Raw genomic sequence first — 25774 nt, 5'->3', positions numbered from 1 at the left:
AACTACGGAAAATCATCAGCACGACACATTTTTACTAAGTGTCGTGCTGGTCAAGAACATTAAAAGTTCATAAAAAATTATTAATTTTTGGAATATTGACCTAAAACTGCATATATAGGCTGAACTTCAACAAAACTGTCGGGAACTCTTGATAAAAATAATAATATTCAACGTGTCTTAGTACTTTAGAGGGAGAGTGTCGTGCTGGGTTATTGTAAAAAATTATTTAAAAAATAGTAATCGGCCGGAACTCTGCGTAAAAATGTTTCTAAAAGATAGAACTTATATAGAACTGTCGATAACTGCCGTTAAAACTACGGAAAATCATCAGCACGACACATTTTTACTAAGTGTCGTGCTGGTCAAGAACATTAAAAATTCATAAAAATTATTAATTTTTGAAATATCGACCTAAAACTGCATATATAGGCTGAACTATAGCAGAACTATCGGGAACTCTTGCTAAAAATAATAATATTCAACGCGTTTCAGTACTTTAGAGGGAGAGTGTCGTGCTAGGTTATTGTAAAAAATTATTTAAAAAATAGTAATCGGTCGGAACTCTGCGTAAAAATGTTTCTAAAAGATAGAACTTATATAGAACTGTCCAGAACTGCCGTTAAAACTACGGAAAATCATCAGCACGACACATTTTTACTAAGTGTCGTGCTGGTCGAGGACATTAAAAATTCGTAAAAAATTATTAATTATTGAAATATCTATCAGAAATTGCATATATAGGCTGAAATATAGCAGAACTATCGGGAACTCTTGCTAAAAATAATAATATTCAACGCGTCTTAGTACTTTAGAGGGAGAGTGTCGTGCTGGATAATAATAAAAAATTGTTTAAAAAATATTAAACGGTCGGAACTCTGCGTAAAAACGTTTTCAAAGAATAGAACTTTTATAGAACTGTCGAGAACTATCGTTAAAACTACGAAAAATCATCAGCACGACACATTTTTACTAAGTGTCGTGCTGGTCGAGGACATTAAAAATTCGTTAAAAATTATTAATTATTGAAATATCGGTCTGAAATTTGCCTATATAGGCTGAACTATAGCAGAACTTTCGAGAACTGTTATTAGAAATAATAATTTTCAACGCGGTTTAGTACTTTAGAGGGAGAATGTCGTGCTGGGCGAGAATCTTAAAAATTGTTTAAAAATTATTAATTTTTGAAATATCGATCTGAAATTGCATATATAGGCTGAACTTGAACAGAACTATCGGGAACTCTTGCTAAAAATAATAATATTCAACGCGTTTTGGTACTTTAGAGGAAAGAGTGTCGTGCTAGATTCGCGAAGTTAGCACGACATTTTTTCGATTTCGATTTTTTAATATAAGGAATGCGGAACTCTTTTTAATTTTTATCAGGAACTATAGAACTATGAAAAGTGCTATCAGAACTCTTAGTATTTTTTTATAATTCGTAGATTGTCGTGCCAGCTTCACAGACACATTTTTTATGACGTATTAATTTTGGAAAACATGTTTCAGAATCGATCTAATTAGGAAATCGGCTAATCGGTTTTCCAATGTTTTTTCTCCTGGATTTTCTGCCAATTGAGCCATCGCGAATATCCTTTAAACAGAAGATAATTGCAGGAAAGGTTACATTGTATGTATACCAACGTTGCGTGACTAGATCTTTAAAGCGCGTCGCGCTCTTTACGGTAAAGCCGGCTCGTTCCTATTCATACGAGAACGATTAGGGTGAGGGCACATTGATGACATGCACGGATTGCGGAACGTGTCGCAGGTATCTTCTTAGAATTGCACGCGTTACCGATCGCCGCGATTATCGCGATTTGTATTCACCACCCATTCGTCCGATCCGTAATTGTAACTTTCTTGTTACGCGAGATATTCCTCGCGTACGTCGATAAACCCCACGTTTCACGGATCACGCTAATCTTATCGCGTACGCCACACAAACGGAACTGTACCTTCTCGGTTTTTAACTCGAGACTTTATACGACGAATATATCGAGTCCAATGAGCGATTTTAGAAGTTGGAAAAAATCCTTGAGAGTTGCTTTCTACCTTTTCTGAATATTTTAACGCTTCAAAATCTTGAAAATTTTTATATTTGACAAATAGCACTTGTCATAAATTTATCATTAACTATACGAAATATTAGCCGATATTTAGTATGTGAAATTACGATGATCCTTGACTACGTATTCGTTGGCTGACGTATAGAAAGTTTCAAGGACTCGGCATACAAGAGCGTTTCTACAGACTCGAAAAATTCTCGAATCAACGGGCTATTAGCATGTTTGACAGAGTCGCTCGACAACAATTACAATACTGATCTTACTGCGAGATTCCTCCTCCGCAAGCAAAACATGCGTTAATTAACGTGAAAGTCGCCCCGATCGAAGCGCTCTAATTCTCTTGAAAGAAACATAAAAACAAATTTAGAAATATATTAAGATTTCAAGTTTCTTTTATAGTCTAGTGTAGAAAAAGCCGGGGGAAGCGTTACTAAAGAAAGTGGAAGATCAGGAGAGACAGGAGATATGGCTCCGCGACATTCCCCTAAATCACAATGTTCCATTACGGGTGAGCTCGTGCGAGTTGGGGCCCGACCGGTCTGACCGAGGGCCTTGTGGGTTCAAAGGTTATCTTACGTCATGGGAATGTTTGACGAGGCCTATACATACCGGTGTTGAGTTACACGTTGAGTTACATGTGAAACCTCATACGGTATTGTTTAGGCGTGAACAACTGCGTGTTCCGTCAAATTTCTCGATTAATCTCTCGCGAATGTCATCGGGTTACATATACATTTATTTTCTTCCAAATTTTCAGAGAGAATACGGGATATACGTTTGAACTTTCTTGGGAAGGTCGGATTAAATAATTCTTATTCCAGTATTCGAGATAATAAAATGCGATAATAAGAATCAATTGATCCTCGATAAATTGTCAGTCGCGAATATGTCATTTTGCAATTTAATTACGGTGTATTCTACATATATGCTCTATTGCGACTCTATTTGTAACGCTATCGTGCAATTTCTAATAGAAGATCGAGCGCCATGTTATTTCGCACGAGTACACCTGTGAATTTCTACGCATACGCGGCAAATTAATTTCCAATAAATTTTCATTTATACAACGCACATTACTTTCACTATTGCACAGCGCATTTTGCAGATACTCGGTTTATAAGCAGTATTATATATTATACTTATATTTTGCGAAAAACGTCAAATAAATTTACACACTATGAGAGCTCTCGATTGCACAATACAAGTAATTTGCATGCGTGTGAGTTTTAGAAATAAATTAAAAAGTCATTGACTGCCCTATTGACATAATTAACAATAAGGTGATCGGATGCAGTTGTGCAAGACCTAGAAAATTAGATTATATATATAACTTTATCTTTAATCTTCAATCATACGCCTTGCAATATCTCACGAGCATAAGTCACATAAGCATCTAATATAGTCAAATTAATTTTTCACGTCGCTCACATAATCATCTTATTTAATAATCAGATATCAGAATGTATTATAACTATTTTTAAATATAATTTTTTTAAATATAAAAATTTTTAATATAAAAAATTTAATATAAATTTAAAATATAAATATTTAATTTAATATAAATTTAAAAATTTTTAATATAAAAAATTTAAAATATAAAAAATATTTGTTTTCCACAAAAAACCTTCTACTTCTGTTTCAGGATTCATCAACTGCAATACCGCCAACACTCTGCAGTCACTCGCGCAGTTACATGGTGGTGAGTGAAAAACTAGTTAATCCCTCTTCTTCCCTTTCTTCATCTCCGTCGTTCGGGTGCGCGTTACGTTTATATTGCCAGATTATCGCCGAGGGGGAGAAGATTTGGGAGGAGAACCCGCGCGGCGCGAATTCAATTAAAATCTGCAGTTACGTAATGTGTCTGTGCACGAGAGGTACACGCGACTTCCTGGCGCGACGACGGCAACCGCGGCCCTCCTCCGCGACGTTCACTTCCTCTTTCTTCATCGTAATCACTATATCGGGGAGGGAAGTTCTCCGGCCGCAACCGGTATTTTATCCTCCCAGAATGCTCGGCTGCGGCGAAATTCCTGTTTTCAGTTCGGCGCGAGCGTCTCCTGAAATTTCATGATCCTTCAACGAAGGATTCGTCGCGTTTTTCTGCTCGCGAAAACATATATCCAAAGTTTGATCCAACTTGTAGATAGTCTGATATATTCATAAGTCCGCAAATCATTACGTAAAACGCTAATCTGACTCATTTTCTCGTTGTCGATCAACCGTGAAAATACAAAAACATATTGCATTATCGTTTTTAATAACATTTGTTTGTATTTTAATCTGTGGCGTTTGTGTGCACGTGGTGTTTAAATAATATCTACGTTTTATACGGATGCTTAAATATCCTCGAAAGATAGGATCGTTGCACGAAAAGATTGTTATCCGAAAAATACCTCCGACGCGATCGTTTCGGTTCTTACCGCGATATCCTGCTGACGTTTCGCTAGAGAAAATATGCGCGCGGAGAACGAATTTTCTACGTCTTATAAGTTAGCGGAACAAAATGGGCGGAATCAATTATAATTGATATTTTTATTTGTTGCTCATTTGTTGCTAAAAAGTTGCCAAAGAAAAAAATTTGTTGCTCTGTCATTTTTTTAAAAAAATCATGTTCCGCTAAAGGAAGATTAAGTTAGCGGAACAATATATATAACAACAAAATTATACGTAATAATAATATAAAAATTTGTTGCTAATTTGTTGCTCTTAAAATATTCAATTTGTTGCTTGCAAAATAAATTTAAACAATAGCGGAAAACTTTTCACAGCGAGCAAAGTTACAAGAGTAAACTATCAGAAAAAAATGTGTTGCTCGCTTAAATTTGGTATTGAGATATAGTTTGAATTTGTTGCTTTCGAAATATCCAAGTTCCGAATTTGTTGCTTGCAAAATAAATTTAAATAATGATGAAAAACCTTTCACAGCGTGCAGAGCTACAAGAGTAAACTACTAGAAAAAAATTTGTTGCTCGCTTAAATTTGGTATTGAGACATAATTTGAATTTGTTGCTTTCAATATATCCAAGTTCCGAATTTGTTGCTTGCAAAATAAATTTAAATAATGATGAAAAACCTTTCACAGCGTGCAGAGCTACAAGAGTAAACTGTCAAAAATAAATTTGTTGCTCACTTAAATTTTATATTGGAATATAGGTTGAATTTGTTGCTTTCGAAATATGTAAGTTCCGAATTTGTTGCTTGCAAAATAAATTTAAATAATGATGAAAAACCTTTCACAGCGTGCAGAGCTACAAGAGTAAACTATCAAAAAAAAATTTGTTGCTCACTTAAATTTGATATTGGAATATAGGTTGAATTTGTTGCTCTCGAAATATCCAAGTTTCGAATTTGTTGCTTGCAAAATAAATTTAAACAATAGCTGAAAACCTTTCACAGTGTGCAAAGTTACAAGAGTAAACTATCAGAAAAAAATTTGTTGCTCGCTTAAATTTGGTATTGGAATATAGGTTGAATTTGTTGCTTTCGAAATATCCAAGTTCCGAATTTGTTACTTGCAAAATAAATTTAAATAATGATAAAAAACCTTTCACAGCGTGCAAAGCTACAAGAGTAAACTATCAGAAAAAAATTTATTGCTCACTTAAATTTGATATTGGAATATAGGTTGAATTTGTTGCTTTCGAAATATCCAAGTTCCGAATTTGTTGGTTGCAAAATAAATTTAAACAATAACGAAAAACCTTTCACAGCGTGCAAAGTCTAAATTACATCGAAAACATATTGACTGAATTTTTACTTAATATATTTGGCACAAGTATTCAAGGCCATATAAATCTTATTAATTGTTATTGTATCGTCATATACATATTCTTGTAATTTAATTTGTTTATTATTTAAACTTATTGCAACAAATTCGAAACTTGGATATTTCGAGAGCAACAAATTCAACCTATATTCCAATACCAAATTTGAGGGAGCAACAAATTTATTTTTGATAGTTTACTCTTGTAGCTCTGCACGCTGTGAAAGGTTTTTCATCATTATTTAAATTTATTTTGCAAGCAACAAATTCGGAACTTGGATATTTTGAAAGCAACAAATTCAAACTATGTCTCAATACCAAATTTAAGCGAGCAACAAATTTTTTTCTAGTAGTTCACTCTTGTAGCTCTGCACGCTGTGAAAGGTTTTTCATCATTATTTAAATTTATTTTGCAAGCAACAAATTTGGAACTTGGATATTTCGAAAGCAACAAATTCAAACTATATCTCAATACCAAATTTAAGCGAGCAACACATTTTTTTCTAGTAGTTTACTCTTGTAGCTTTGCACGCTGTGAAAGGTTTCTCATCATTATTTAAACTTATGGCGCGAGTAACAAATTGGAAACTTGGATATTTCGAGAGCAACAAATTCAAATAATATCTCAATACCAAATTTAAGCGAGCAACAAATTTTTTTCTAGTAGTTTACTCTTGTAGCTTTGCGCGCTGTGAAAGGTTTCTCATCATTATTTAAACTTATTGCGCGAGCAACAAATTCGAAGCTTGAATATTTCGAGAGCAACAAATTCAAATAATATCTCAATACCAAATTTAAGCGAGCAACAAATTTTTTTCTAGTAGTTTACTCTTGTAGCTCTGCACGCTGTGAAAGGTTTTTCATCATTATTTAAATTTATTTTGCAAGCAACAAATTCGGAACTTGGATATTTCGAAAGCAACAAATTCAAACTATATCTCAATACCAAATTTAAGCGAGCAACACATTTTTTTCTGATAGTTTACTCTTGTAACTTTGCTCGCTGTGAAAAGTTTTCCGCTATTGTTTAAATTTATTTTGCAAGCAACAAATTGAATATTTTAAGAGCAACAAATTAGCAACAAATTTTTATATTATTATTACGTATAATTTTGTTGTTATATATATTGTTCCGCTAACTTAATCTTCCTTTAGCGGAACATGATTTTTTTAAAAAAATGACAGAGCAACAAATTTTTTTCTTTGGCAACTTTTTAGCAACAAATGAGCAACAAATAAAAATATCAATTATAATTGATTCCGCCCATTTTGTTCCGCTAACTTATAAGACGTGAATTTTCTTAAACAGATTGCGTTACCTCCGGGAGAGGGATGGGAGAGGGAGGGGGAAGGGCTGATAAATATACATCGGGCACTTTAATTAAATCTCGTAATGTGCGTCGCTCGCTCGTGTCGTTGATCTTGAGCGCCGCGCGCACCCAGACTCTCTCGGCTCGTAAAGATGTCCTCGTGCAATTTCTCCTCGAGGTGTGTTGGTCATTAACACCACAAAGGCTTATACCGGGAAGAAGCAGCCGCGCGCGAGTGCAAGAACGGATTTATTTTTGTGACGTCGCGAATCCAAAAGTAGCTGTCACGCTTCTCGTACTTATGGACGAGTCGCAGGCGTTTCGAATTTCATTCTCCGGTCTAAGGGAATGTCAAATCCGTATAAAACTCTGCGGGTGTACATACGTGTGCGGTCGTATAACGTATAACGCGACACACTTAGCTTTTTATTGACCGACTTTTGGGAAACTTTTTATGTCTTCGTGAGCTCTTAAAAAGTTTGGCGATATCAGTTTCAAGACATTAAAAGCCAAGAATAGGAAATATATGAGGGGATTTACGAAGCAAACATTTTTCAATTTGTCTACGTTATAATAATCGTTAAAGTTTGTAAAAACAATCGCTCGAGAAAAGATAATGGTGTTTTAATTATATTTTCTGATGTACAGATAATGGATTTTTATGCATCTTAAAGATCTTTTATTATTGTAATATATTATAATGTGCGTAGAGAATTGCTTAGAAATACATAAATATTTGCCGATATTTTATTATACAGATTATTGAAACTTATATTTAATACTTATTATTAATACTATTAATACTTATATATTATTCGGTATATCGCAAAGGCATTTGTGTCTTTTTTACGGCTCATTACCGATGCATTATCGGAGCGCGTTGACACGTATCCGGGAAATCTTGTCTTTTAGGGTCGAAATTAATCGAGTTCGTGTCGCGGTCATATCGTCATTTACATTGGCATAAGCGAGCAAAAAAAAACACACATATCCAGTATTTCGATCAGAAATTTTTCGCTCGGCATGAGACACAAACGCGATGGGGGTTAATTAACTCTCCACCACAGCCCTTTGGGAGCCGAAATAAACCGTTGATAAGCCCGCATTGTTACGTGCTGCGTATAATTTGCTTATCGCGCGTACGATTTCAGCAACACGGGCTGAATGAGATTTTCATTACGTTTTATACCGATTGTGCTAACGCAGAGAATGGATGAACATTTTATCGTCGCATCGAATCGTGTTACGTGAATGCGATAATTAATCATCACCTCCGTCGAAACGTACTCTACAATTCTTGGAGGAAAAAGGGCGTCGGAGTATTAATCAACTTTTCTCTCGCTTTATCATAATTATCGTAATGCTAGGTCTCTCGAACAAGACTGTTGACTGTCATAACTATACATATTCTTATCTTAATTTCTCGGTAATGTTACGTAGATAAATACACGTGCACGTGTCTAAGATACGCGTGTATAAATATTCCATAAACTGCGACGCGTAACATGTTTATTATACGTGCGAGAGAGAAGGAGAGAGAGTGAGAACTCACGTTCCTCGCGCATACATAATACGTTACGAGCGCGTTGCACGTTAAGTCGCCTCGCTACCTGTATAACCGACTACATTATCATATATATTGATCCAACCTAGAAAACGCGCCCGTAAAATCGCCAGACGTTCTCCGTCTCGGCGCTTTTTGACAATGTCGTCACCGGTTACGCTCCTCGGCTTTTTTTTTTACGGTCCGCGAATCGCCTCGCTTTTCTGTGTGTCGCGTTTTCTGACCCGACATTGAATATAATACACGTCGGTCCTATTTGTCACAGAGTTTCTATGACAAAAGTACCGTTCCTACGCACAACGCAATTAAAAACCGTAACTTTTATCCTAGATTCACGTTATTTTTCACTATACTATAAGCTTGGAGAGACATTGGCGCCTACCATGTACGAAATACGCAAAGTTGCAAATCTATAATTTTTTGTACGCTTATAAAAATATTTCCCTCCATATGGATTATGAAAGAAAGACTTGTTTTTTTTAATTCGTTGCATCGTAAATTTTTTTCGCACGTGATTTTTTTCTATTTTGATCGAGTTCTGTATCGTATATTTATATATTAATAACATTCTATTGGACGATACACACATGCTCCCCGAGAACTAATGGATAGACACGTGTTGTGTTACCGAGTAGTAAAAATGGCACGTCGGTGTCAAGTGTTAAAAGTGAAATGTTAAAATCACTGCGAATACGAGCGGAGTCTTCCTTCTCTAGGCGCGAATACACGCGTGCTGAAAGAATTTCGCTGATGACATCGCGTTTCGCAGGTGCAGCGCGAATTTCTGTCGCCGCAGATGGTTGTGTAATTCGCGATTCGCGTCCGGTTTTAAACCGGAGAGCTTTACGTTGAAAAAAAATGTCAAAATAATTTTTATTAAATACTTTTTTTCCATAAATTTGCGCAGGGAGACGAGTGCGAGGATGAAAAATGCGATGTAGACACGAGAAATCATTGCATTTATTATACGAGGGGAACGTCGCGACGGAGAATCTACATTCGCACGCAAATGTGATTGGCATACGAGGAAACTCAATTAGTATCACGATACCAAGAATGATTTCCGATGCAATTTGTAATCGTAAATAAAAGCTGTTATAAGCTCTACGAGATACGGAAACTTTCAATCTACAGCGAGACGTTGCGACTACTCGTTTATGTTAATCGTCCTTTATGCTTGCTGAGACATGAATTTCAATCCAAGCGAACCTGAATATTAATGCGCGCCCATAAATAAACATTACGTGTGTGTTATTTCGAGATTTCGCGTGTATATATTCGTCAAAAAATTGATGCAATCGAAATGTGACATTCTCGAGAAAATAAAATTTGGATATTTTTTACAAAATTCACGATTGGGACATATATAATTGCATAATAATACAATCATAATTCTACAGGACGTTTGAAATCATTTTGATTTAGGGAGAAGATCACACACGCTCATCAATTGATGCGTAAAATTTTTTAATATTCAATATTAAATTAAATATTTTTGATCTTTAAATTAAGATTCGAGTTGGAATATATTCTTGGTACCAGGTGGAGTTATATATATGTCGGATCGAAAATTCAAGTCATCCCGCGAATCTATCGTCATGACGTTCTTTTCGTTCTACCGTACGATAGCGACGTTATCGTCCCCTTTCGCGTGTTCCTTGGAGAGCGCACGCCAAGAATTTTCTATCGACGTTTCCCGGCGGTGCTATACTTCTTGCCGGGGAACGAACGTGGCCTGAAATTACGCGAGCATGCACGGGGAACCGCATGCGTGACAGACATGCCCGAGGTCCTCCGGTGATGGGACGACGATTGTGTACACGGGACTCTTAGCATGAAAGACACAGCCGAAGAGGAAGAAGGGGGGGAGAAGCATTTCGTAATTAATACACCGTTTTCGATCGGTCTCTCTTCTTTTCTGTATTTCTGTCGAAATTGAAACAATCGCCTCGTATTTTCGCGTCATTTCATATCCGTAGATCTAAATAATTCACGAATTGACGTGCAAATGAATTTTATTATCAGCAAAAATATTTTTATTTCCGCATCTTCGTAACCGTATCGATTTTTCACATTTTTTACATTTCTCTCCCTCTCTCTTTCTTTCTTTCATCTCTTTTTTTTCTCGCGTTTGACTTTCGTCTACCTCACGTGTTCAGCTTCGCACCTATGCGCTTTCGAAGAATCGAGTTTCAAAAGAATGGTCGTTAGAGACTCTCCACACACACACAATAGCAACCGCGGGTAATTAACTTCCTGACCGGATCCAGCGTTGCCTCGACTGAACCTAGAGCGGGGATGTAATATTGTGCAAGAATGTGCTTTTGCGCCATAAATTGAACACGAGCGGAGCCTCCTCTTTTAGGTCTTTCAAATCATAAGTTAAATCAAATTTTGCAATAATCCACAAAAAATAATTGTAGCAACAATTTCATAATCTTAGAACATACGAATCGTATAAAAATGAAGAAAGAGTTATAAATAGCTAGCGCTATTTTCATTTTTTTGCGACAATTGCAACAGAGAGATTATATTACTTAATCATTACATTTTATCACATATATTATTAGGTGCGTAACTAAGTTCCCGCTGTTTGTCAATAGATTGCGCCACCAATAAGTGTTGGTCGATTTCGACATATCCAAAACGTCATGAATCAAGCTTAGACATATGGTAAACAAACCGTTTTGACACAATAGTGATTTTGTTTTGGCGTCATATACTTTTGGTTGTGTGAAAATGTCTGATTTTGTGCTAAATAATCGTCATTTGCGGGAAGTGTTGATTTTCTTCTTTCATTCGAAGAAAACGGCGGCTGAAGCGCATCGAGAGCTCCACAAAGTTTACAGAGATGCTGCTCTAAGTGAAACAACGTGCCGTGATTGATTCCGTCGCTTCAAAGACGGTGATTTCGATGTTGACGACCGTCCGCGTGAAGGAAGGCCAAAAACCTTCGAAGACGCTGAATTGGAGGCATTGCTCGATGAGGATCCATGCCAAACGCAACAAGAGCTTTCATCAGCATTAGGAGTTACCCGCCAAGCCATTTCCAAGCGATTGCATGCGTTGGGAATGATTCAAAAGCAAGGAACTTGGGTTCCTTATGATTTGAAGCCAAGGGACGTTGAGCGTCGTTTTTTCGCCTGTGAACAACTGCTCCAGCGGCAAAAAAGGAAGGGTTTTCTTCATCGCATCGTGACGAGTGATGAAAAATGGATTCATTACAGCAACCCAAAGAAAAGAAAGTCATGGGGACTGCCCGGTCATGCTTCTACGTCGTCGGCTCGGCCGAATATTCACGCTGCGAAGGTTATGCTGTGTATTTGGTGGGACCAGGTCGGTGTTATTTATTATGAGCTGTTGAAACCGAACGAAACCATCACTGGGGAACGGTATCGACTTCAATTGATGCGATTGAGCCGAGCACTGCGCGAAAAACGGCCACAATACGAGCAGAGGCACGAAAAAGTGATTCTACAGCATGACAACGCTCGGCCTCACGTTGCCAAACCCGTTAAAACCTACCTGGAAACGCTCAAATGGGAAGTCCTACCCCACCCGCCATATTCCCCAGATATTGCGCCGTCCGATTATTACTTGTTCCGTTCGATGGCACATGGTCTGGCTGATCAGCAGTTCCGCTCATATGAAGACATCAAAAAATGGCTTGATTCGTGGATAGCCTCAAAAGATGAACACTTTTACCGTAACGGTATTCGAGCTCTGCCAGAAAGATGGGGAAAAAGTTGTAGCTAGCGATGGGCAATACTTTGAATGATTCATTTGTAACCATTTTTTCACAATAAAATTGCATTTTCATAAAAAAAACAGCGAGAACTTAGTTGCGCACCTAATATATTCTTGCAGACACGGATTATCTCTACCATTATCGCAAACTCTCATTATACTGTCTGTTTAAATTGCACATCTTTTTACATAGCAAATTTTCGCGATTACATTTCAGAACAGACTTCAATTTTTACAAATTGGCATAAAAATCACATTCAAATAACTTCTCGGAAGAGATTTGGTATTCTATTCTTGTCACACACGTCAGTTTTATTAGACTTACAAATTTTTCGTAAAAATTACAGTCATTGTGAAGAGTCGTGTCTCTTCTTGGAGAAGACTTTTACGATTCGCGGAGTGGTTTCCGAGAGGTCTCGAGCTCCTCGCAACTCCTCGTTGTTTTCGCAACGACTGCATAACTACGGTGGAATGTTACGCGTTCGTCCAATCGCCGTGCAGATAATCGGTGCGAACGAGGTAGCGCATACTCGCTAACAATCCAAGCCTTTGACCTTTAACACAAGGCGTAAACTCGTAAATCACGACGTTATGCGACTGTGCAAAATCACGTGTCTACGTGATTCGCGAAGCTGTCAAAGAATCGAGAGGATGAAACGTCGTTCCTCCAGTCGATGGTCGTTTGATAATGATGTTCACGGCGGTGAAAACATCTCATCCACTATGATACAAGCTTTTTTTATCATCTCATCGGAATATCAGAACCGAGAGGCTATAACCGAGGGTTATTATCTCAACGCGCGCGCTTGTTCCGAGAGGAAAATGGACGGAAAAGTCGACGAGTGTAATATTTGTAGCGTCCCACGGTTATCGGCTTTCCAATTTCACAACATTTCGCACGAGCCATTCATCGGCTCATCATCTGCTTCCAATAATTCTCGTATATATGCGCGCGTAATCAATGACAATTCGCGAAATGCATTCAGTTATTTTAAACGTCAATTTTGCGTTATCTCTCGCCATTTTTTAAGTTTTTTCTTTTAGTACTTTTTCAAAATATTTCCACGGAAAATATTACCTTCGAAATATTACAACGATATCAGAGATCAGTGGATTTTCACGTGCAACTTCCGCGAGGTGGAAAACGTTTCAGGTCACCGCCCCGCCCGTTTCCGACCCAAAAATCGAGGGATGCCAGCGTAATCGCCTATTGCCCCTCTTATCTTGTATCCGGTTGAGCCGCGGTCTTTTTGTGTCGCGGGGGAAAGTCGATAGATATGCATAGGAGCCACGAGCACGGGTTAGCTTAGCGAGTCCTGGGTCGTGGACATTGCATATTCAGCGGATGCAGATTCCGGCGCGCGGACCGCAGCCGGTGAAACAATACATTAATTAGCCGGTCTTTCGCAGAGAGCGAAGGGCTCTCTCGCGGTCGAGGGAGAGCCTCTGGGAGTACTAGCGAGAGTACGGTTTTAGGCGGACACCCCGTATAACTTCCTCCTTCGTAACCGGGGCGTTCTCCGGTGCGACCATAAATCCGGGCGACGTTCAATATTTATGGGTGCTGCGGTGGTGGCTCCGGCGCGCTTACTTTAATCTCTACTAGCCAAGCGAAATGCCCAACCCCACGACAGATGACTGCATCTGGATGCCCGGATAGATATATGCGGGTCTTACGATATGAATCCACGTGGCAGCTAACTTTAAAGTTCCTCCGCTTTTACATCGCTCGTATACGAATACTATAAAGTTACGGAAATGAAAAAAATATTCTCCAACTTGCATCGATCTAAATAATTTCGGATAGCCATCTCCCATAACGCGCGAAATTTACTAAATATATTTAAATATTTAAATAGCTGACATTTTCCTTTCGTATTTAAATTTTGCAGTGCATAGAAAAAGAAATAAATGTCAAATCAAAACTTATATATTTAATTAACGCGTTCATTGTTTCGTATATACGTAACAATCTTAGAAGAATTTAATAATTTTAAATTTCAACATTATTATATCTTATTTCAATATTGCAATTGTCATCTCAAAAATATATAATTATTTAATTCTATTTCAAAAGAATTATACTCTTTGATTTAAAAATGTTATTTTCTAATATTGTGTGTTTCCTTTCCATTCAAGAAAATTAAATCTTAAATCATAAAATATATTTTTCTCGATTAAACTATATAAAATGGCTTTATTCAAGTAAGCAGTTATTCAAGCAATTATATACGTAACAATTTATAATCTTAGAAGAATTTAATAATTTTAAATTTTAACATTATTATATCTTATTTCAATATTGCAATTGTCATCTCAAAAATATATAATTATTTAATTCTATTTTAAAAGAATTATACTCTTTGATTTAAAAATGTTATTTTCTATCTAATATTGTGTGTTTCCTTTCCATTCAAGAAAATTAAATCTTAAATCATAAAAATATATTTTTCTCGATTAAACTATATAAAATGGCTTTATTCAAGTAAGCAGTTATTCAAGCAATTATATACGTAACAATTTATAATCTTAGAAGAATTTAATAATTTTAAATTTCAACATTATTATATCTTATTTCAATATTGCAATTGTCATCTCAAAAATATATAATTATTTAATTCTATTTTTAAAAAATTATGCTCTGATTTAAAAATGTTATTTTCTATCTAATATTGTGTGTTTCTTTTCCATTCAAGAAAATTAAATGATAAAAATATATTTTTCTTGATTGAACTATATAAAATGGCTTCATTCAAGTAAACAATTATTCAAGCAATTATATTTTTCTTTAATTAACGCAATATAATCTCATTCCAAGATTTCCATGTTAAAACTAAAGATATTTTCAAAACAAGACTGTCCTTTTTTCTATGTATATAAGAGATGAGGTGAAAAACAACAGTAGAAAAAAGCTCCGGGAATTAGAATAATAAGACAACTTATGAATAATTTATATGTGCTATAATCAAATTGATGATGACGTTTAATAGTGCTTGGTGAAGATGTGCTACGCAACGTGATGCAACACAAAAGTCGTACTTGTCATTTCGAAAAGATCATGTTGTCTGTGCTCGATTATGTTCCGCCGTATCGCGTCGCAACGAGTTTATTGCGACATTGCACGGAAAGATACCGCGTAGCCGCGGTGAGATTTGAGAAACGTTATGTTATGTGGTCGTTTCGGTTACTCGCTGGAAAATCTCACGTAAATCGAGATACGCGATTGACGGATTGGCCGTGCCTTAATATCGACCCTCTTGCGCGTGCGACGCTAAATGTCACGGCATTTATCGCGTTCGCGATGTTCGATGTCACGATACAAAACCGCGAACATATGCATGCGCATCTTGTATATCGCGCACTCGATTTCTACTCTTCATAAATGTAAGCTACGCCGTTCTAATATAGGAGATCGCCGAGCTATCGCAAGTAACACTTCATTATTCCGAGTGGTGTAATGAGAAGTCTAGCCGCGATGGTAAATTGCAATGCAACTCATCGACTTGATTAGAGTCCGAAGTAAGAAAACGCGAGACTCGCTTACTTCGCATAACAGCTAGCTCAGATACGCTTTCAGCCAGATGGTGATTAACATGGCGGAATGTTTAATTAAATCGTCAGTTTTATCTCGCTTGGCGTCCATCGTCGCGTCATAGGTATCATTTATCGCTCATTTACTCTATAATTAGCGCTCTTGATTATTTACACTTATTACGCTCTAATAGACGTGGTACATCTATATTACTTAAATTTGTAGATTTTAAATATTACTTGGTCAGTAAAGTCGTTATCGATAATAATACGTTCTTATGGCGGCCCCATAAAGCGATGAAATAAGTTTTCATAAGTCACAGATGCTTGATATGACGTAAACGTGAAGTGGACGGTAAGGCGAATAGACTTCCAGGCGAAATTTCACACTCATTAGTGTCACCATATCGATCGGAGATTTTACGACTTGGATTAATCGATAGACGTCATTGTAGAACCCGGCTAAGTCAAGGTACAAAGTTTCCCTTGTCCCACATTCCCCGCATCCTTGACGAAGTTTCTCGCGACCGGTGTCACTTCCTTACACAATACATATTTATCTACTTATTATCTGGATTCAGCGGTGAACATTAGGCTATAAAAGTGTTGTCGCCACAAATGATTCATTCTCGCGTGTTTCATTATGAAATGTATTCACTCTAGTGACCTGAATTTTTTATCAACAAAACACTTTTTCTCATATGTATTAGTTTAATGGAGAAAATTGGAACTGACGAATCAAATTCACAAATGATTTCACACATCAAAGTCTACAATAAATATTTTATTTATCTCATTAATTGTAAATCACGTGTACAAAAAATAATTGTAGTAAATATATTTTTAGTTGCGATACTTAATACATGATTGCATATTAAAGTGTAATAGAAACGACATTTTGCGTTCAGAGAATCGAGACACAAAACGTATCGATATTATTTGACGTTAAATTGCAATTACGTATCAAAACGGAATCGCGTCGATGCGAAGGCTATTATTGGCAGTTTTAGAAATCGAGTCCCGAAAACGTCAATGTTACAGTGCATCGCGTGAATAACACAATGTTTTGCGTGACGATTGTTATGACCGAGTTACAGGAGAATGTAATGGATCTGCAATATGGCATCTAAATGATCCAATCGCCCTCTGAATTTAACTCTGACAGACAAAATGAATGCCATACGTCACGTGCGTGTCTGACTTAAAGGAAACTCGATCGGCGAGCGCAATTTTATTAAAACGCGGAAATTGCCAACGTGCCACATTGTAACGTTAGTTACAATACGTTAATTAATCTCAGAGATATTTTCGTGTAAAACATGCATTGATGACGAAGCATTTTCAGAATAATTTATCATAAATTGCAAATATATTTTGAATGCAATTTTTTAAAGTGCGAAATTATAATTATGAAGCATATACTATTATTAATTATTGACATATTTATAATTAATAGATTACATATAAAGGAAAGTTATCGATCAATTTTATTAATATTCACGGATGAAAAAGCTGACTGTTATAAATTAATAGCTTCTATTTAAATATCTTACGCTTCTCATAATTAATAGTCAGTTTGATATCATCTATCATATATATAATAATTATATTATTGGAAAGCCGGTCAGTGAATATATTGAAATAAAATTTTTCTAAGCTATCGTCGAAAGATATCTTAAAAAATAATGAAGTTATAATCTTTTTTTCTCCCTCTCTATCTTATTTTCTTTAAGACCCGATTAACCCGCTTCTTCAAGGACGATAAAAACAGACCTTCGGCCAATTAAAATCGACAATTATAGCTGACTTTATCATACAGCGACGCAATTAAAGTCAATTACCGCGCGTCCTATTCGTGTCGCCAATCACGTGACACAATTTGCATCGTGAACTACTTTTACCGTACGAGAGAATAGGCATCTTGGATGACGCGTGGTGCCGTAATGCGCCTCGGGCACACGTATGTATGTGGGAAACAGATGCATAAGCTTCTGAATTGTCTCGGTTTCTCCCTTCTCTCTTGTGAGTCAAAGAATGGTTTCTCGATACGATACCATCGACCTTGATAACACTTGTGAAACGAGTTGTATCACCATGTCAAGTCTCTATATATGCGACGAAATCTATTCATATTGACGATAAAATGGTGTTAAGAGGAAATCTTTACAAAGTAGTCAGTTAAACACAATTGAGAAAAAAAATTGAAAGCATTATTTAATTTTAATAAGTTCAATGATAATGCCATAGGAATGAAAGAACAGAATTTTTTATTCTTATGTTTATTCTTGACGATAAAGATGTATTTTTGCATGTTTATAAAATTATTGAAAATTGATCGTGTCAAAATTCTGCCAGTTTCAATTTCTAAACTAATATTTGTGTGTGAATAATATAAATTCTAAAAAAAATTATAAATCATACAATAATATCTCGTACAATGAAGACAAAAGTCTTCACGTACGATGAATATTAACCATTAAATTAACAATGAATTATCTCTCCTGAAGGTTTTAATTAAAAAATGTTTAAAATTTATTTTTTATTGTACATGATCGACAGAAAAATTTTTGTAGATTTTTTTCCAATATTTTGAAACAGCTAAGACTACGATAAGACATTCTGACTCATATATGTGACTAGGAATAAAGTAAAATAATATCTACAAGGCTATTATATATGTTCACGTAATGCTTATATTATTAATACTTAGCTAGCTAAATATGCGTGTGCATACATGAAATGTTAGGTTCGTTGGATTAGGGTCAAGTTTCGGGTTCAAACATTTTTTTTTTTGCATACATCGAGTGCAACGTGAAATCTGTAACTTCCTGCCAAAGACTTTCTTTTCGTTTAACTGGTTTATGGATAATCAGATGCGTATAGATCGCGCACTTTCTTCCTCTCTAGCTTTCATCTTCTTTTATCTCGTTCCTCTACTTATGGTTTAATCTAATGTTGAAAGATGGTAAGCAAGAAACGAACTCGGCACTTTAGTCATTCGATCGGTTCGGATGAAATATGCGGTAACGGTACACTGCTCGTTGTACTCACGATATTTGCAATCGTAAGGATATAATGGAGCTCTTACGACACAATCGTCCGATAGACAAATAATACATTCGTAAGTATATTTCATGTCTAACGTTTGCGCCGAAGAAAGCGCGCATTCTCCGAAGCGAATGAAAGAAACTTAAATCGCATAAAATTAAAATAATTGATAAATTATAGATAAATTATATATACAATTAAATTATAGATAAGTAGAAAGAAATTTTTGAAATTTTATATTATAAAATTATAAAAATACAATATAATATTGATTATCTCTATTCCACAAGATACTGTTTAGGATAGAAATTTTGATTATCCTGATTATGATTGCAGTAACGTATAATTGTAATATAGTTGTAAATGCGTCTTTTAATTTTTTTAATTCTTTTATTATTTTCTAGTTTGAAATTTATATAATTGAAACTGATAATCGATGTACTATTATTTTGATACATGATCTATTTTACGATGCTTGCTTAGATGCGCGCGATGACAAGGAACACGTTTCAACGTATACGAAAGTAACCGGCGTTTTGCAACGGCTAATCATTCCATTTTGATTTACTCATCACTTTCTCGTTTAGCAAAAATTAGAAAAGGAAGGAAAGAGAAGACAAAGCTAGAGAGTAATAGGGACTAGTCAAGATCTGTGTGAACAAGTAACGAGATTCGTTCACAGTATTAAGATCATTTTTGCGCCCGAAAAGAAGTTGATGCTCTTTAAATTGCAAAAGAAAGCTCTATAATCGACGTGTTCTTCACTCATCATATGTATGATTTGACGAAATTAGAGAAAGTCGCATACGCGTGAAGTAAATCTCACATATCTTACCCAAGATACTTTTCGCATAACGATTGTATCATGTTTCGAATCAATTTTATCTAAATAAAAAAATCACGCGATAATTGTGACCATTTGACCATCATTAAGAAAGCCTGTGTACTTTGATAATTAATTGTTTAATTTTCTGCTTAGCAATAATTTAAATTTTTCAAATTATTTTGTTATTCAAATTTCGATGAAGTCAATTTTAATTTCGTTAAATAAATGATGTAGAAATCTACGGAAAATACTTTCGTCTTGCGGCCTTTGTCATGATCAAGGAGTGGCAGGGAAATTCACTCGATTCCGAGCGCACGGTGCATCTCGGGCTCTCGAGGGTGAACGGATGTATTCGTAACCCCGGAGTATCGCTGAAATGTCGCGTTCCGCCCTTCTTTCTTTCCTCTCGATGCAACGATGGTTACAGCCGCACGCGACGCTCCGCGGTTTCGGTTGCACAAGACTTTCGAAAGGTCAAGAGTGCAACGCGCGCGCCGCAGATTCCCTTTCTTTACGATACACGAAGGCGTATCCACCTGCGCTACCTGAACTAGAAGAAGAGACACGAAATGTAACATAGATTTGAGGGAATTAATATTCTCTTGTAGAAAACTTGAATTTTTCGTCGCGATTTTACTCGAAATATATCTAGGTTTTCCTTCTAAAGAAGTTAATGATTTTAATTATCTCAATTATCTATATTTTTGTTTGTGTATCTTAATTAAGATTAAATTAATCCTTTATTTTAATTTGATTTAAATAATTTTTTATGGACTATATATCTAGGTTTTTCTCTAGCTTCTTCTTACTAAAAAAGTTAATGATTTTAATTATCTCAATTATCTATATTTTTATTTGTGTATCTTAATTAAAATTAAATTAATCCTTTATTTTAATTTGAGATTTAAATAATTTTTTATAGACTATATATCTAGATTTTTCTTTAGCTCCTTCTTACTAAAGAAGTTAATGATTTTAATTATCTCAATTATCTATATTTTTATTTGTGTCTTAATTAAAATTAAATTAATCCTTTATTTTAATTTGAGATTTAAATGATTTTTTTATGGACTATGCATGTACATAGTTAAAATAATACACAAATTAATATTGTTAAGTAATAGATTTGAAATTAAAATATTACCCGAATAATAAGGTCATTGCATGAAAACTTTTCTTTCGTCACACGTGAATTTCAGATTAAGTAGTTTTCGATGTCTTATTCACGCATACGTGAAAGTAAAACCCGAGAAAATTATTTACCGGTGATCAGACCGCGGTAGGAAAGCTGTCTTCGAATATAATCTCATTACAAGGTAGTAGAAGAGTTAAGGATGTTTTTCGTTAGCTTTTGTGGCGAAGTGTTGCGAACGTGCCGGGTCATCCAAGAGAGTCCTCCTGCAGGCGGAATATTATCCTCGATAGCGTAGGCCTGTCTTGTCGGCCGTCCGTCAAACGACTCGTGTTTACTGCTGTTTGTAAATCACACGGCGGACAGGCAATTAGCGGGCCTCGCGAAAAATCGAGCTTCATCGTGGGAACGCTTTATTAATCGCGACATCGAGTCATTAATACCACGATAATACTGCGACTATGTTCTATAACACGCAACGCTACATCGCACTATCATCGTTAGGCGATTCCGGAAGAGTCATCCTTCTGTCGCGACAAATAATCACACTTATTATCATTAAAAATAGTTAATTGGATTTTTTTTCACGGAAGTTATTGTGCGTGCAACGCTTGATAGGAAGTATAAACGTCGATGTACAATCTTGGAATTATTTTATACAACTGTGAGTTGTTTACTTAATAATTGATAAATTGTCAGAATATATAACGAATTTTCTATTATAACAATAAAATATGAGAATTATGATAAATAAATAAGGAAAATTATCTGATATTTTTTTTAATTGAAATTCGATTGGCACAACAAATTAAATAATATACAAGGATGTCTAAACAAAACGGTGTCTTTGATTATACGAATTTCTTTCATTGTTCATTTTATGGCTTTACGAAGGTGGGGTTTTGATAAAAAGGATAAATCGAAAGGGGATGAAGGGACGCTAGGAGCGAGATTTTTAGGAGATCAGTAAGTGAAATTGAATGGAAGAAAAAAAAGGTCCTGCATCTCTATTTAGGGTTGTTCAAGAATGCAAATTTCTATCGATTACAATATTATATAACGCAAGCTGTAATGTATAGGATGATGTATTATTTAATGATGTTTTTTATTCTTATTTTTTCGAACTTTTTAAATTATGTAGCTGCAGTTCGTTATAAATTTCGCTTTCCTGATGAAAAACAAAAAGAAAAGAGTCCGTTGCTGTAGTAACGACGGACGGAAATGCAAAACGAATCAGATTTTAAATTAAAGACTCGCTCACTAATTTGCCACCACTCGTTTCAATTTATTCCGCCGACTCCCTCGGTCGTTAAGGAGCAATACTTTATTCCGACTTACTATGTCTTTCTCTAGCAGGATTTTAACTTTAAATCACCGTGCTGTTATATTTATTCATCATTAACGTACGTCCAATTTACTCGAGCTTTCAATACAGAACTTCCTTATCTTAGGAAATAAAATTGTCTTTGTACCTAATAAGTCTATATTTATTATACTTATAGAAAGAGATAGGACAGTTTTTAATTTAAATTCAGTATTTTTCTCTTTTTTTTATTTTATTGATTTTATTATTGAACTGATTTAATTCTAATCTGATACTCTTTGTCGTTGAATAATTACGTTTAATTGCGCCATAAATAATTACATTATTTCCGCAGTATCAATTTTTGATGTTAATTCTATTCACCCTTCGCGAGACTTCTTATTCGCCGTTAAAATACTTCTAATTCTCTCGAGCGGACGCGTCGACGACGTCGTAGACGAATCACACAATCGTACAGCTGACGCAGCCTTCTTGTTGCGACATGACGGAAGAGGGGTGGCCATGGAATTATGGTTGGGGGAAGTACTTCGTCTAGGCTGGGTAAAATGAGAAGGGTGAAAGGATCGGACGGAGTCGAGAGAGAAAGAGAGAGAAAGAGAGAGAAACGACGACAACCGCGACGAGAGATGCGAGTACCTCTCGAGACGCGTACTCATTAATCCTCAGAATTTTCTAAAGTTGTTGATAAGACCGTAATTACAAATTCTCATAATCCGTGCGGTTGTCACGACGAAATCACGAGGAGGTTTCACGATATGTACACCGAGAAGCAAATACGTTAAACGTGCTTCGTGTCGAGGGAAAAAGTGGCCGATGTCGCGTCACTAGTAACATTTTAATTGCCGCCTCGTGCCTTTCCCTTCTCTTCCCTTGCGCCATTAACGCTAGGTCGAGCGAGATCCTGGAACGACCAGTCTAACGTTATTACTTCCTTAACCATGTCGTTAAAAAAACTTCAACCGCACCTGGCAGAGATTAATTAATTGTATGTCGCACTTTAATCAAGCCCACCCTCTCCTCGTATAAAAGAGTCTTTTTCGGCGTAATATTGCGAACGATAATTTCGTTAACTGAAATTTTAGGTGCGGCAGATGTTCCGCGGTGCCTAAATGGCAACCTCAGTCGCGTCGTACATGTATTGTGGTAACCGCAAATATGGATAGGAAGGTAGCTCCCCGGGGAAAGTTAGTAACCGGAAAGTAAATTGAAGTGATTGGAAAGGACAGAGTTGGTGTGTGATCGACTTTTCAATCTGTTTTCAATTTATCCTTCGATCACATTCACTAGCTATTATATATTAATCTCGTACTAAATAAAATTCGTCAAAAAATACTGAAATTATAATCATAGATATAGAGCGTTTAATAATTAATATGAAAAATTCATTCAATAATACATATTTTACTATAAACAATTTACAATAAATCAATTTCAACGCGCACAATGCAAAATTTTACGTGGTCCGTTAATTAATTGCGGATTACGATATAAGCGATCGGGTCGTTTATCGATCAAGATTGTCACCGCGGCCATTGTCACCGTTCTCATTGTTCCACGCGTACCGTTATATCCGATGCTCTTCTTCATGGGAACACCGTTCACATATCCATTCGCTCTTCCGAGCGTTATTCTCAAAGACGACGACGTCCGTCGTCTCGTTTTTGAAGGAAACATTTTCCGCCTGGACTACTTGCAACGCGCGAATGTATTCGGAAGGAAGCAAACTATCCCGCTTTTCCGGTTCACGGTATTAGAGTTCTCGGGTTCATTTGCGGCATCATGGACTCGCGTAAAACGCATCGAATGGCTGCGAAGGAAATCCCGAATAATCCTAATGCACCACTCGCTGCAAATATTTTTTTTTCTCTTTGGCGATGGCGGTGACCCCGATATGCCGGCTAATTAATCGATGGGAGATATCGATCCGGTTAACATCTAGCACGGAGCGAATCGATGTTCGCGCGTGACCGTCCGTGCTCGACTTTGGATACGTTCAAGATGAGCGATGATGCCTGTAGTTTGGCGTTATTATCCAAGTCTAAATTATCCCCGCGGAATTTTATCATGCAAATTACTGTGGTGGCGTTGCATTTCATATAATTTTAGATTATACGTTTACGCAAGATTTTTAACATGTCGAAATCGGCCTTTTAATTTGTTACGCGATAATATTATATGTGGCTTGCGTAACTCGAAAAAAATCTACAAAAATTACAGTGTTTATATTTTTATTAAGTTAAATTATCTCTTAAAATTTTTATTAACAATTTTACTCGAATAAAAATTATTATAAATACACATGATCTGATTTCATAAAAATATAAATGCTTTATACTTATCTGTCAATAAGCAGAATTTATTTTTAATTCTTTTAACATGATAACGTAAAGATAATATATTTCTTTCTCCGTTTTTTTTTTTTTAATTCGGTCCTTGCCCCGGTGTTATCTTTTTAGTGCAATGCTTATCCCGCCCTTCACGCGTCACAAACTTGATTCGTCTACAGTCGAGGGACTTGCTCGGCCGTTTCGACGCGCATCGTCGTACCGAGTGTTTTTCGCTTTTTCCGCCATTCGTTGCGATGATCGCTATAAACGGAAAACGACCCCTCTCACGGACGCTTTGCACGTAGCTATCGTGGAATACTGTAGCTAAAACGTTGTCTAGTCGTCATCCTTCGCGCTTCCCCATCCCTCACTTTTTATATCGCGCTGATATATGAATAGAGTCAATTTGTTATGATCGGATAAAATGAGAGGATTTCAACCGCTTTTTTAAATCGTTTCGATAAACAATAGTCAAGATTGATCAGGGATACCGGAGATGTGGATCGTAAACCAGCGAGATAAAATCAACAGGTTGTTGTATATATATATATATATATATATATATATATATATATATATATATATATATTTATATATATATATATATCACAAATATAAATAAATATTCCATTCAGATATTTATATTGGAGATAGAATAATATATGTATGAAATTTCCGCCTGAAGTGATTCAATGAATGAGCAGTTCAAAGCAAAATCGCATAACGTTTACTATTTGCAACGTTCATTTTTGGTGAGAATTCATATGTAAAGTTGAGCCTTTCTAAAATCTTTGTGAATATCTGAGTTGTCAAGTAAAACTAATTGAAAAAAAGAAATTCAAAAGAAATCACACAAACAGAAATATGTATTATGCGCATGCAGACAAGTTTACGATAAGATCAATTACGCTACAATTTATTTTACAATCGTATAAACGGGACAAAATTGTCCCATCTTCTGCGATAAGCCGTTTCCGTAAATCGTCGCGCCGTCTGGCAAATTGAATTTCTGATGTCACGGGACACAAGAGACGAGCAATCCATTTGACGACCGGCTGGCTCTGGTTAACAGACAGGAGGACAGTCCTTGAGAAGTCAATCCCTTAAAGCTTATCTAAAATTAAATCGGTAGCCGA

At 36.0% G+C, this 25774-nt stretch overlaps 1 protein-coding gene across 1 annotated transcript in view; it reads left to right on the top strand.

The window, feature by feature from the left end:
* The window catches only part of Orb2 (cytoplasmic polyadenylation element-binding protein orb2), a 148060-nt gene that overhangs the window by 77587 nt on the left and 44699 nt on the right, over positions 1-25774 (top strand). The window contains exon 3 of the mRNA XM_083094732.1: positions 3709-3765. Within this exon, the coding sequence (XP_082950858.1) occupies positions 3709-3765 (57 nt within the window). The remainder of the gene's footprint in view (positions 1-3708; positions 3766-25774) is intronic.

The sequence above is a fragment of the Camponotus vicinus genome, unplaced genomic scaffold, assembly GCF_025532165.1.
Source record: "Camponotus vicinus isolate PSW18456_S1 unplaced genomic scaffold, iyCamVici1.0 SCAF_1, whole genome shotgun sequence".
NCBI classification, from domain to species: domain Eukaryota; kingdom Metazoa; phylum Arthropoda; class Insecta; order Hymenoptera; family Formicidae; genus Camponotus; species Camponotus vicinus.
Note: the sequence above shows the minus strand (reverse complement) of the source record. Positions and strands in the feature narration are given on the sequence as shown.